The sequence below is a fragment of the Ranitomeya variabilis genome, chromosome 1, assembly GCF_051348905.1.
Source record: "Ranitomeya variabilis isolate aRanVar5 chromosome 1, aRanVar5.hap1, whole genome shotgun sequence".
Lineage (NCBI taxonomy): Eukaryota > Metazoa > Chordata > Amphibia > Anura > Dendrobatidae > Ranitomeya > Ranitomeya variabilis.
This window is the reverse complement of record NC_135232.1, coordinates 1,161,480,584-1,161,493,555: the sequence shown is the minus strand read 5'-3', so window position 1 is coordinate 1,161,493,555 and position 12,972 is coordinate 1,161,480,584. Positions and strand designations below refer to the sequence as shown.

General features: G+C 47.4%; 1 protein-coding gene across 2 annotated transcripts in view; it reads left to right on the top strand.

Moving 5' to 3' along the window:
• Positions 1-12,972, top strand: part of LOC143793452 (putative carboxypeptidase X1) — a 123,777-nt gene that overhangs the window by 29,037 nt on the left and 81,768 nt on the right. The window contains exon 2 of one of the 2 annotated variants that reach the window (XM_077280433.1): positions 4,804-4,908. The exons of the other annotated variant lie outside the window; for it this stretch is intronic. Within the exon in view, the coding sequence (XP_077136548.1) occupies positions 4,804-4,908 (105 nt within the window). The remainder of the gene's footprint in view (positions 1-4,803; positions 4,909-12,972) is intronic. 2 annotated transcript variants of the gene reach the window in all.

Genomic DNA, 12,972 nt, shown 5'->3' with positions numbered 1-12,972 from the left:
TAATATATGTAGACAACAGTATGTAGGACGGGACGTTTGTAGGATAAGATGCATGGTGGATGAGTCACATGAAGGAAGAGATGCAAGATGGATGAGTCACATGAAGGAAGAGATACATGGTGGATGGGTCACCTGAAGGATGAGATACATGGTGGATGAGTCACATGAAGGAAGAGATACATGATGGATGAGTCACATGAAGGAAGAGATACATGGTGGATGGGTCACCTTAAGGATGAGATGTATGGTGGATGAGTCGCATGAAGGAAAAGATGTGTGGTGGATGGGTCGCATGAAGGATAAGATGCATGATGGATGAGTCACATGAAGGAAGAGATACATGGTGGATGGGTCACCTGAAGGATAAGATGCATGGTGGACGGGTCCAATGAAGGATGAAATGCATGGTCGATGGGTAGCATGAAGGATGAGATGATTGGTGGATGGGTCGCATGAGGAATGAGATGCATGGTGGATGGGTCACATGAAATATGAGATGCATGGTCGATGGGTAGCATGAAAGATGAGATGATTGGTGGATGGGTCGCATGAGGAATGAGATGCATGGTGGATGCATCACATGAAGGATAGGATGCACGGTGGACGGGTAACATGAAGCATAAGATGTATGGTGAATGGGTCACATGAAGGATAAGATGCATGGTGGACGGGTCACATGAAGGATGAGATGCATGGTGGATGGGTCACATGAAGGATGAGATGCATGGCGGATGGGACGCATGAAGGATAAGATGCATGGTGGACGGGTCACATATAGGATGAGATTCATGGTGGATAGGTCGCGTGAAGGATAAGATGCATGGTGGATGGGTCGCATGAAGGATGGGATGCATGGTGGATAGGTCGAATGAAGTATAATATGCATGGTGGATGGGTCGCATGAAGGATAGGATGCATGGTGGATTGGACACATGAAGGATGAAATGCATGGTGGACGGGTAACATGAAGGATGAGCTGCATGGTGGATGGGTCAGATGGAGGATGAGATGCATGGTGGATGGGACGCATGAAGGATGAGATGCATGGTGGATGGGTCAAATGAAGGATAATGTGCATGGTGGATGGGTCAAATGAAAGATGAGATGCATGGTGGATGGGTCACATGAAGGATAAGATGCACAGTGGACGGGTAACATGAAGGATAAGATGCATGGTGGATAGGTAGCATGAAGGATGAGATGCATGGTGGACGGGTCACATGAAGGATGAGATGCATGGAGGATGGGTCACATGAAGGATGAGATGCACGTTGGATGGTTAACATGAAGGATAAGATGCATGGTGGATGGGTAGCATGAAGGATGAGATGCATGGTGGACTGGTCACATTAAGGATGAGATGCATGGTGGATGGGTCACATGAAGGATGAGATGCACGTTGGATGGGTAACATGAAGGATAAGATGCATGGTGGACGAGTCGAATGAAGGATGAGATGCATGGTGGATGGGTAGCATGAAGGATGAGGTGCAAGATGGATGGGTCACATGAAGGATGAGATGCATGGTGGATGGGTCGCGTGAAGGATAAGATGAATGGTGGACAGGTCGAGTGAAGGATAATATGCATGGTGGATGGGTTGCATGAAGGATAAGATGCATGGTGGATGGGATGCATGAAGGATAAGATGCTTGGTGGATGGGTCGAATGAAGGATGAGATGCATGGTGGATGGGTAGCATGAAGGATGAGGTGCATGATGGACGGGTCACATGAAGGATGAGATGCACTGTGGATGGGTAGCATGAAGGATGAGATGCATGGTGGATGGGTTGAATGAAGGATAAGATGCATGGTGGATGAGTCTCATGAAGGATGAGATGCGCGGTGGCAGGGTCGAATGAAGGATGAGATGCTTGGTGGATGGGTCACATGAAGGATGAGATGCTTGGTGGATGGGTCACATGAAGGATGAGATGCTTGGTGGATGGGTCACATGAAGGATAAGATGCATGGTGGATGGGTTGAATGAAGGATAAGATGCATGGCGGATGGGACGCATGAAGGATGGGATGCATGGTGGATGGGTCACCTGAAGGATAAGATGCATGGTGGATGGGTCACATGAAGGAAGAGATGTATGGTGGATGAGTCGCATGAAGGAAAAGATGTGTGGTGGATGGGTCAAATGAAGGATAATGTGCATGGTGGATGGGTCAAATGAAAGATGAGATGCATAATGGATGGGTCACATGAAGGATAAGATGCACAGTGGACGGGTAACATGAAGGATAAGATGCATGGTGGATAGGTAGCATGAAGGATGAGATGCATGGTGGACGGGTCACATGAAGGATGAGATGCATGGAGGATGGGTCACATGAAGGATGAGATGCACGTTGGATGGTTAACATGAAGGATAAGATGCATGGTGGATGGGTAGCATGAAGGATGAGATGCATGGTGGACTGGTCACATTAAGGATGAGATGCATGGTGGATGGGTCACATGAAGGATGAGATGCACGTTGGATGGGTAACATGAAGGATAAGATGCATGGTGGACGAGTCGAATGAAGGATGAGATGCATGGTGGATGGGTAGCATGAAGGATGAGGTGCAAGATGGATGGGTCACATGAAGGATGAGATGCATGGTGGATGGGTCGCGTGAAGGATAAGATGAATGGTGGACAGGTCGAGTGAAGGATAATATGCATGGTGGATGGGTTGCATGAAGGATAAGATGCATTGTGGATGGGATGCATGAAGGATAAGATGCATGGTGGATGGGTCGCATGAAGGATGAGATGCATGGTGGATGGGTCGAATGAAGGATGAGATGCATGGTGGATGGGTAGCATGAAGGATGAGGTGCATGATGGACGGGTCACATGAAGGATGAGATGCACTGTGGATGGGTAGCATGAAGGATGAGATGCATGGTGGATGGGTCGCGTGAAGGATAAGATGCATGGTGGATGGGTTGAATGAAGGATAAGATGCATGGTGGATGAGTCTCATGAAGGATGAGATGCGCGGTGGCAGGGTCGAATGAAGGATGAGATGCTTGGTGGATGGGTCACATGAAGGATGAGATGCATGGTGGATGGGTCACATGAAGGATGAGATGCATGGTGGATGGGTAGCTTGCATGATGAGATGCATGGTGGATGGGTCACATGAAGAATAAGATGCACTGTGGATGGGTAGCATGAAGGATGAGATGCATGGGGGATGGGTAGCATGAAGGATGAGATGCATGATGGATGGGTTTCATGAAGGATAAGATGTATGGTAGATGGGTCAAATAAAGGATGAGATGCATGGTGGATGGGCCGCATGAAGGATGAGATGCATGATGTATGGGTCACATGAAGGATGAGATGCATGGTGGATGGGTCACATGAAGGATAAGATGCACTGTAGATGGTAGCATGAAGGATGAGATGCATGGTGGATGGGTCACATGAAGGATAAGATGCACTGTAGATGGTAGCATGAAGGATGAGATGCATGGTGGATGGGTCACATGAAGGATAAGATACATGGTGGATGGGTAGCATGAAGGAGGAGATGCATGGTGGATGGGTCACATGAAGGATAAGATGCATGGTGGATGGGTCACATGAAGGATAAGATGCACTGTGGATGGGTAGCATGAAGGATGAGATGCAGGGTGGATGGGTCACATGAAGGATAAGATGCATGGTGGATGGGTAGCATGAAGGATGAGATGCATGGTGGATGGGTCGCATGAAGGATAAGATGCATGGTGGATGGGTCACATGAAGGATAAGATGTATGGTGGACGGGTCCAATGAAGGATGAAATGCAGGGTCGATGGGTAGCATGAAAGATGAGATGATTGGTGGATGGGTCGCATGAGGAATGAGATGCATGGTGGATGGGTCACATGAAGGATGAGATGCATGGTGGACGGGGGGCATGAAGGATATGATGCATGGTGGATGGGTAGCTTGCATGATGAGATGCATGGTGGATGGGTCACATGAAGAATAAGATGCACTGTGGATGGGTCACATGAAGGATGAGATGCATGGTGGATGGGTCACATAAAGGATAAGATGTATGGTGGACGGGTCGAATAAAAGATAAGATGCATGGTGGATGGGTCGCATGAAGGATAAGATGCATGGTGGATGGGTAGCATGAAGGATGAGATGCATGATGGGTGGGTTACATGAAGGATGAGATGCATGGTGGATGGGTCACATGAAGGATAAGATGCACTGTGGATGGTAGCATGAAGGATGAGATGCATAGTGGATGGGTAGCATGAAGGATGAGATGCATGGTGGATGGGTTGCATGAAGGATGAGATGCATGGTGGATGGGTCACATGAAGGATGAGATGCATGGTGGATGGGTCGCATGAAGGATGAGATGCATGATGGATGGGTCACATGAAGGATGAGATGCATGGTGGACGGGTGGCATGAAGGATATGATGCATGGTGGACAGGTAGCTTGCATGATGAGATGCATGATGGATGGGTCACATGAAGGATGAGCTGCATGGTGGATGGGTGGCATGAAGGAAGAGATGTGGTTGGAAGAGACACATGAAGGATGAGATGCACTGTGGATAGGTCGTATGATGGATGATTTGCACTCTCGATGGGAAACATAAAGGATAACATGTGGTTGGATGAGATGCATGAAGACAGAGATGCATTAGAGTGGGTGCTTGTTGCCTGGGATGGATAATGGATGGGATGTTAGTAGGATGTTGGACAGATTGTGTATGGATATATGAGCAGTGTCTGTATAATCTATATGGCCCCAAATAAATCACCAGATCTCCTGTTTTGCATTTTCTAGTGAAGGTGACGAAAAAAAAAGTTAAAATTGTGAAAACCATAAAAGTTCTGAAGAAGGTGAAAGAGGAAAAGACCGGGCCTGGAGCAGGAGGAACTCCGGAGGAAAGTATGTACTGAGCGCCTGACATATCCATGCATGAGGACATGAGGGCACCCATAATCCCTGATTGTATCGAATAGCACAACCCTACCATGTGTAGGAGAGCAGCATGGGAGGTGGTGCCATTGTCACCAATTTAGCAGGAACTTGCAGCTCTCTGGCGCCCCTTTACCCTACTGACCAATATGGGTATTGACAGAGGATAAGAAAATGAGCGCAGCTGCTCTACTTATGTCGAATACTGGGTCACGTGAGGTGACAGGATGTATATATACCACCGGTTCCTGGTAGGAACATATATATAGCTTGATCCAGTCACCATCAAGTCCCCAACACCACATAAATACGACATCTATGCTGCCACCACCGACCTCTTATAGGTGGATCAGACACCCATTAGGTAGCTGTTATGATCCGGTGACCCTGGAGCCGCATGAGACTATCTCTGGAGTAGGTGGTACCTGTACTGACCACAATCCTAATACTGACACCGCAACTAGAAGTAGCCGTGGGATGTACCTAACCAGGCGTAGACACCTCGACACAGCCGGAGGACTAAATACCCCTAAAGATGGAAATGGGAAATCCTATCTTGCCTCAGAGCAGAGCCCCAAAGGATAGGCAGCCCCCCACAAATATTGACTGTGAATTTAAGAGGAAATACATACACAGGCAGAAAAAACAGAGTTTAGCAAAAGAGGCCCTTCTAGCTAGATAGAAAGGATAGGACAGAATTCTAAGCGGTCAGTATTAAAACACTAGAAAATTCCACAGCAGAAAATACTATATACTACATCTAACTAAAGACATAGGATGTATATCTGCATCTCCAGAGAAACCAGCATGACAGAAAAATCCAAACAAGTCAAGCTGGACAAAAAACACAATAGATTGCACTGCACATAAAAGCACACTGCATGCGTGCTACAGAGAACCAAAACAAGGCACTTATCTTAGCTGAAATGACAGCAGGGCAGTGGAGCCAGACAGAGATGCAATCCCTCCAAGATACAATGGACAACTGGCAGGGATTTATGGATCCTACAAACCTAAATACCTAATAGAGCTGCAATAAGCAGAAACACCTGCCCTGGCCTATAATCCAGAGACCACTGCACTACCACTAACAACCACCGGAGGGAGCCCAAGAGCAGAATTCACAACAGAAGACACTTTTTATGACAGTTGAGGCCCCACTTAACATTATCCTTCCAACACTAATCAATTACAGGATTATGAACATGCAGCCAAGTAAACCCCAACACCAACCCAGCAGGTAAATTATCAAAGACATAACAGGAGATGGACTCAGAATGGAGTGTTCCCACTTTTAGTGTGAATTCCACTGTTACCAGCTGGAAAAAGTTCTAGAGCAACGGTGTCCTGTCAATGGCGACAATCTCATTCCAGCCTAAATATCCCTAATCCTAATTTAAGAGCCAGTCCAGAATCAATAAAGTTTGCTGCAGACCAGCAGTCAATGAAAGCAAGTGCAGACAACCACAGGTTCTGAAAACATACGTAGGTCCACTTTCAACAGCACTTTATCTGAGGAGTAAAAGGTACCTGGAAGTCTGGGTGACCTCCTCGTATATCACCCAGACTTAGGCATTTCCAGATGGCTTGTTTGCTTGAGGGAGAATCAAGCAGTCCTTGAGATAGTGACCTGCACGACCACAGTAAAAGTAGAGTCCTAGATCATACTGATGTCTCCTCTCCACGGCCCGAGAGCAGGCTGCTCCAACCTCCATTGGTACCGTCTCAGGTAAGGAAACCGACTAGGGAAGAATGACCGAATCTCCTTGTCGCTCATCACTTCTCTCCAGAATTTTATGATCCATATGAATGGCCTGAGTCATGGCCTCCTCCAAAGAACAAGGGGGAGAATGCAAAGCCAGAGCTTCCTTAAGAGCATCCGTAAGGCCACGCTGAAACTGACCCCTGAGAGCAGCATCGGTCCACAGAACCTCAGATGACAATTGTTGGAACTCAGAACTATAATCCTCAGCGGTACGGCCCCCTACGTCAGATCTTAGCCTCTGCGACCTGGACCCCGTCAGGTATAATGAAATTTCCTTTAGCTTTAGTTTTTATGTTTTATCTGTTTATGGAGAACCCCTTTAAGGGAAACCTGAAATGTGACATCCAACATGTTGGGATGGGGATGCTCCTTTACTGAGACCGTAGAGGAATCGTTATTTGCACATCATAAGTGCGTGCAGAGTGTAGATATATACGACCCCGGCGGAAGGAAAGTGGCCACAGCATAGATCTTCAGCTGAGCAATGTGAGACAGTGACCGGCGTTATTGTGAATGGTCGGTATGTTTCGCAGAGGTGGAGGTCCTCTGCGCTGTAAGCCTGGAATGTTGCGCTGGGACCTGTAGTTCCACGAGGCTTGTTTAGTTTATAAGGGGCTGGGCATGCAGGTTAGCCGGAGAGTTGGCCGGCAGTGCTGTCTAGTCTGAGCCAGAGGGAGGAGGCCTGTATTATTCCTTCGGAGATGCCACTGAGGATATAAGAGGTATCCGGGAACCTGTGTGGTCATCACGGACACTTAACGGACACTAAACCTTATTAGGCACCCCAGGGCTCAGCGAGGACCATGGGTACTGTAGAGCCGAATGGTTGCCGGAGGGTTCACGGAGTGCTGCATGTTACTAAGAATCTGAGAGGTTCATGCAGTGTAAATAAACCAAATGGACTTTTTAACCCTGAGTGTCCCAGCATATGCCTCAACCACCAGCCAAGTGAGTACTCCCTGTCCACAGATAGTGGAGACACGTCACAGTATGGTGCTAGACTGCGGTCCACGGTCCAGGAAGCGCGTGTGGGGATTGCAGCATTATAGCTTCTCTTCTCTTCTTCTTGTACTCAAAAGTTTACATACCCCGGCAGAATTTTTGATTTCTTGGCCTTTTTTCACAGAATATGAATGATAACACCAAAACGTTTCCTCCATTCATGGTTAGTGGTTGGGTGAAGCCATTTATCGTCAGACTACTGTGTTTTCTCTTTTTAAATCATAATGACGACCCAAAACATCCAAATGACCCTGATCAAAAGTTCACATGCCCCATTTCTTAATCCCGTGTATTGCCCCCTCTAACATCAATGACAGCTTGAATTATTTTGTGGTAGTTGTGGATGAGGCTCTTTATTTTCTCAGATGGTAAAGCTGCCCACTCTTCTTGGCAAAAAGCCTCCAGTTCCTGTAAATTCCTGGGCTGTGTAGCATGAACTGCGCACTTGAGATCTCCCCAGAGTGGCTCAATGATATTGAGGTCTGGAGACTGAGATGGCCACTCCAGAACCTTCACTGTGTTCTGCTGTAGCCAATGACAGGTCGACTTGGCCTTGTGTTTTGGATCGTTGTCATGTTGGAAGAAGCACAGAGGTGGATTGCTGATGTTTTGGGGATGTGTGAGCTACAAAGGCACAGGAAACTTGGTCAAAGTTGAAGGAAAGATGAATGCAGCACGTTATCAGCAATTACTGGAGGCAAAATTTTCACTCATCAGCCCGGAAGCTGCGCATGGGATGTACTTGGACGTTCCAACATGACCATGATCCAAAACACAAGGCCAAGTCGTCCTGTCATTGGCTACAGCAGAATAAAATGAAGGTTCTGGAGTGGCCATCTCAGTCTCCTGACCTCGATATCATTGAGCCACTCTGGAGAGATCTCAAGCACGCAGTTCATGCTACACAGCCCAGGAATCTACAGGAACTGGAGGGTTTTTGCCAAGAAGAGTGGGCAACTTTACCATCTGAGAAAATAAAGAGCCTCATCCACAACTACCACAGAAGACTTCAAGCTGTCATTGATGTTAGAGGGGGCAATACATGGTATTAAGAAATGGGGCATGTGAACTTTTTTTTGGTCAGGGTCATTTGGATGTTTTGGGTCGTCATTATGATTTAAAAAGAGAAAACACAGTAGTTTGACGATAAATGGCTTCACCCAACCACTATCCATGAATGGAGAAAAAGTGTTGGTGTTATCATTCAGATTCTGTGAAAAAAGGCCAAGAAAGCAAAAATTCTGCCGGGGTATGTAAACTTTTGAGCACTTTTGAGAGTCCAATCTCTCTGTATGTTGAGGTGTAGATCATGGTCACTGTTCTGTATCTAGAGGTTATGGTTCTTTTGTTCATTATTTATTGGTGTAAACCTAAATTACGATCTTTTTCCTGTTTTGAGGGACAACTCTCTTCCCTTCTCCTTAGAATATAAATCCGTTTTGCTGCCTTCTCCCCTTTTGTTCCCCTGAGTGTCTTGAGCCACTGTCCAGAAAACATGTAGGAGTCTAATATACATGGATTGCTGACTATTTCTCTTGTAGAACCATCTGATAAATATGGACATTACTGTAAAGTTAATTTCCGGCCTCTTCCGCAGCAGGTGTTTTGTGTCACCATTAGATTAGCCTCCTCATTATGTTCCCTCCAGATCATTACTGAGCTCTCGGTGGGACTCATTACCTCCTGCCACATACAGAACATCTGCCGACCGTCTTCCTATATATACAAGATCATAACCTTATTGGAGTCCATGAGTCAATAGTAATTCTCACAGATCTGTGGAAAGTTCTGTAACTATATTTTCTAAGAATTCTCCTGTATTCCCTCAGATACCAGAGTCCGAACATTCTTACTTTCTGATAGTCCAGCACTTACTATTCCAGGTCCAAGCACATGTGGGGGATTTCCTTCTACTTATGGTTTTAGCATTGTGCATCTCCATAACAGTAACTTCTAATCTGAAACATCTGAAAGACAAAATGACACGGTTATTGGGAAATGTGGACTTCCTTGGCTTTTATATGGAGATGAGAAACAAAACTCTTTCATTGCTCTGATTATGGAAGAGGAAGATTGAATTATGAAACAACCAGGATGAAAGGTTGAGGGACACATTGGCCGCACATGTCCGGATGAGTCACTGGACTCCAGATGACGCTGTGGACATCCGGCAGATCTACTGACCAGTAACATCTAAAGTCACTAAGACGTTACTCCTGAAGTGAGAGATGATGTCCACATGGAAGAGGCCAGATGACCGAACACGAAGAAGAGTCATCTAAAGTGTCCACACACACTAGATAAAGGCCTGCCAAACAAGACATTTTCTGGAGGATCAGCCAACTGCTTAACATGGAGCTACCAGGCTGTACCCCAATCACAGATTCCGGGGTGGAGAAGGACTGGACATGTTTGTTTTTAACATGGAGATAAGCTGACTCCAGAGTGGCAGAGGGGTCTGAAGGGGACAGAGTTATTGGTAGGAGTTGGAGGTATCTGACAGTAAACAGAGAGGTCTGGAGGGGACAGAGTTATTGGTAGGAGACAGAGGCATCTGACCATGGACAGAGGGGTCTGGAGGGGACAGAGTTATTGGTAGGAGACAGAGGCATCTGACCATGGACAGAGGGTCTGGAGGGGACAGAGTTATTGGTAGGAGACAGAGGCATCTGACCATGGACAGAGGGGTCTGGAGGGGACAGAGTTATTGGTAGGAGACAGAGGCATCTGACCATGGACAGAGGGGTCTGGAGGGGACAGAGTTATTGGTAGGAGACAGAGGTATATGACAGTGGACAGAGGGTCTGGAGGGGACAGAGTTATTGGTAGGAGACAGAGGCATCTGACCATGGACAGAGGGGTCTGGAGGGGACAGAGTTATTGGTAGGAGACAGAGGCATCTGACCATGGACAGAGGGTCTGGAGGGGACAGAGTTATTGGTAGGAGACAGAGGCATCTGACCATGGACAGAGGGGTCTGGAGGGGACAGAGTTATTGGTAGGAGACAGAGGCATCTGACCATGGACAGAGGGTCTGGAGGGGACAGAGTTATTGGTAGGAGACAGAGGCATCTGACCATGGACAGAGGGGTCTGGAGGGGACAGCGTTATTGGTAGGAGACAGAGGCATCTGACCATGGACAGAGGGGTCTGGAGGGGACAGAGTTATTGGTAGGAGACAGAGGCATCTGACCATGGACAGAGGGTCTGGAGGGGACAGAGTTATTGGTAGGAGACAGAGGCATCTGACCATGGACAGAGGGTCTGGAGGGGACAGCGTTATTGGTAGGAGACAGAGGCATCTGACCATGGACAGAGGGGTCTGGAGGGGACAGAGTTATTGGTAGGAGACAGAGGTATATGACAGTGGACAGAGGGTCTGGAGGGGACAGAGTTATTGGTAGGAGACAGAGGCATCTGACCATGGACAGAGGGGTCTGGAGGGGACAGAGTTGTTGGTAGGAGTCAGAGGTATCTGACTGTGGACAGAGGGGTCTGGAGAAGACAGAGCTGTTGGTAGGAAACAGAGGTATCTGACCGTGGACAGAGGGGTCTGGAGGGGAAAGAGTTATTGGTAGGAGACAGAGGCATCTGACAGTGGACAGAGGGGTCTGGAGGGGACAGAGTTATTGGTAGGAGACAGAGGTATATGACAGTGGACAGAGGGTCTGCTGGAGGGGACAGAGTTATTGGTAGGAGACAGAGGTATCTGACAGTGGACAGAGGGTCTGAAGGGGACAGAGCTGTTGGTAAGAGACAGAGGCATCTGACAGTGGACAGAGGGTCTGGAGGGGGCAGAGTTGTTGGTAGCAGTCAGAGGCATTTGACCATGGACAGAGGGTCTGGAGGGGACAGAGTTCTTGTAAGGAGTCAGAGGTATCTGACAGTGGACAGAGGGGTCTGGAGGGGACAGAGTTGTTGGTAGGAGTCAGAGGTATCTGACAGTGGACAGAGGGGTCTGGAGGGGACAGAGTTGTTGGTAGGAGTCAGAGGTATCTGACAGTGGACAGAGGGACCCCCACTGATCCCAAGATCCAGGGCTGTGAAGAGCCTCGTTCTCACTGCTGCTCTGTTCATCAGTATGGCAGTGCCGAACACCAGCTCAGCGCAGCACTCAGATATGTTAGGGCATGTTAGGTTAGGCTATGGGTTGAACTAAATGGACTTAAAGTCTTCCTTCAACCTTAATAACTATGTAACTATGTTGGCAGATATGCAACAGATACAGACTTATTTGTGTGCAGGAGGAGTTTACACTTTTCTGACAGTAGACGGCGATGTTGTTACTGTTATATGCTTAGTTGAATGTAATGCATATACTTGTTATTCTTTGGTTTCACTTTCTCTCTGGTAAAAGGTCCTTCAGACTTCCTGTTGTGCTGTATTAAGAAGCTGATGCATGTACCTCATGTTCTGTGAAGTGGTGATGGGTAGTCCGGCTCTTTTTGGTGATCCAGCTCTCATGGCTCCACTCACCAAAAAGAGCCGGCTCTTTTGGCTCACAAATCGGCTCTTTTTGGATCCCCATTGAATGTGTGTTCAGGCACCCGAAACCACGCCTACCTACCGCAGAAACTCCGCCCACTTGCTAGGAACCAATTAAATTGATGATTGGGTGGAGTTTTGCCCAGATGGGCGGGGTTACACCTGCCGAAGTCCGGGATCTTACACCCAGTGAGAGCCATTCAGGGATTTTAGTGGCTCTCACTGGTGTGCCGGTGACCATCATTCACAGCAGGAAGCTGACTGTTTGTGTCGGATCGTTCGCGAACGACACATCACTACTGTGAAGATAAAAGTTGAATTACCCCATATAATCTACTCTCACAAGTTTCTTCTGTGACCAAACCATGCAATAGGTTATCCCCAACAGTCACATTACAATGAATGACACTGTGCAGAACCACAGGTCTTGGGATTGCTGGGGGTCCCAGTGGTAAGACCCGGAGCGATCTGAAAAGTTGTTCACAATCTTATGGAGAGGGGATAACGTCCAAACTTGAGAATATCCCTTTAAAGAAGAAGGGGGGCAGAGATAGATGGAAAACAATTAGCAAACACTGCACTGATTTGGACACTAAAACTAGGATTTTTATTAGGACTATATCCTCTACATGTTGTGCTGTAACTTTCCCTTTAAGAAGGCGAAGATTACAGAGAAAAATGATTCAGCTCATGTGGCCCCGAGGGGCCCGCAGTCTGCTCTGCAGCTCCAGGGCGGACTCGTTATTGTCATAGGACCATCTCTGTCTTCTGGAGCCCCCTGC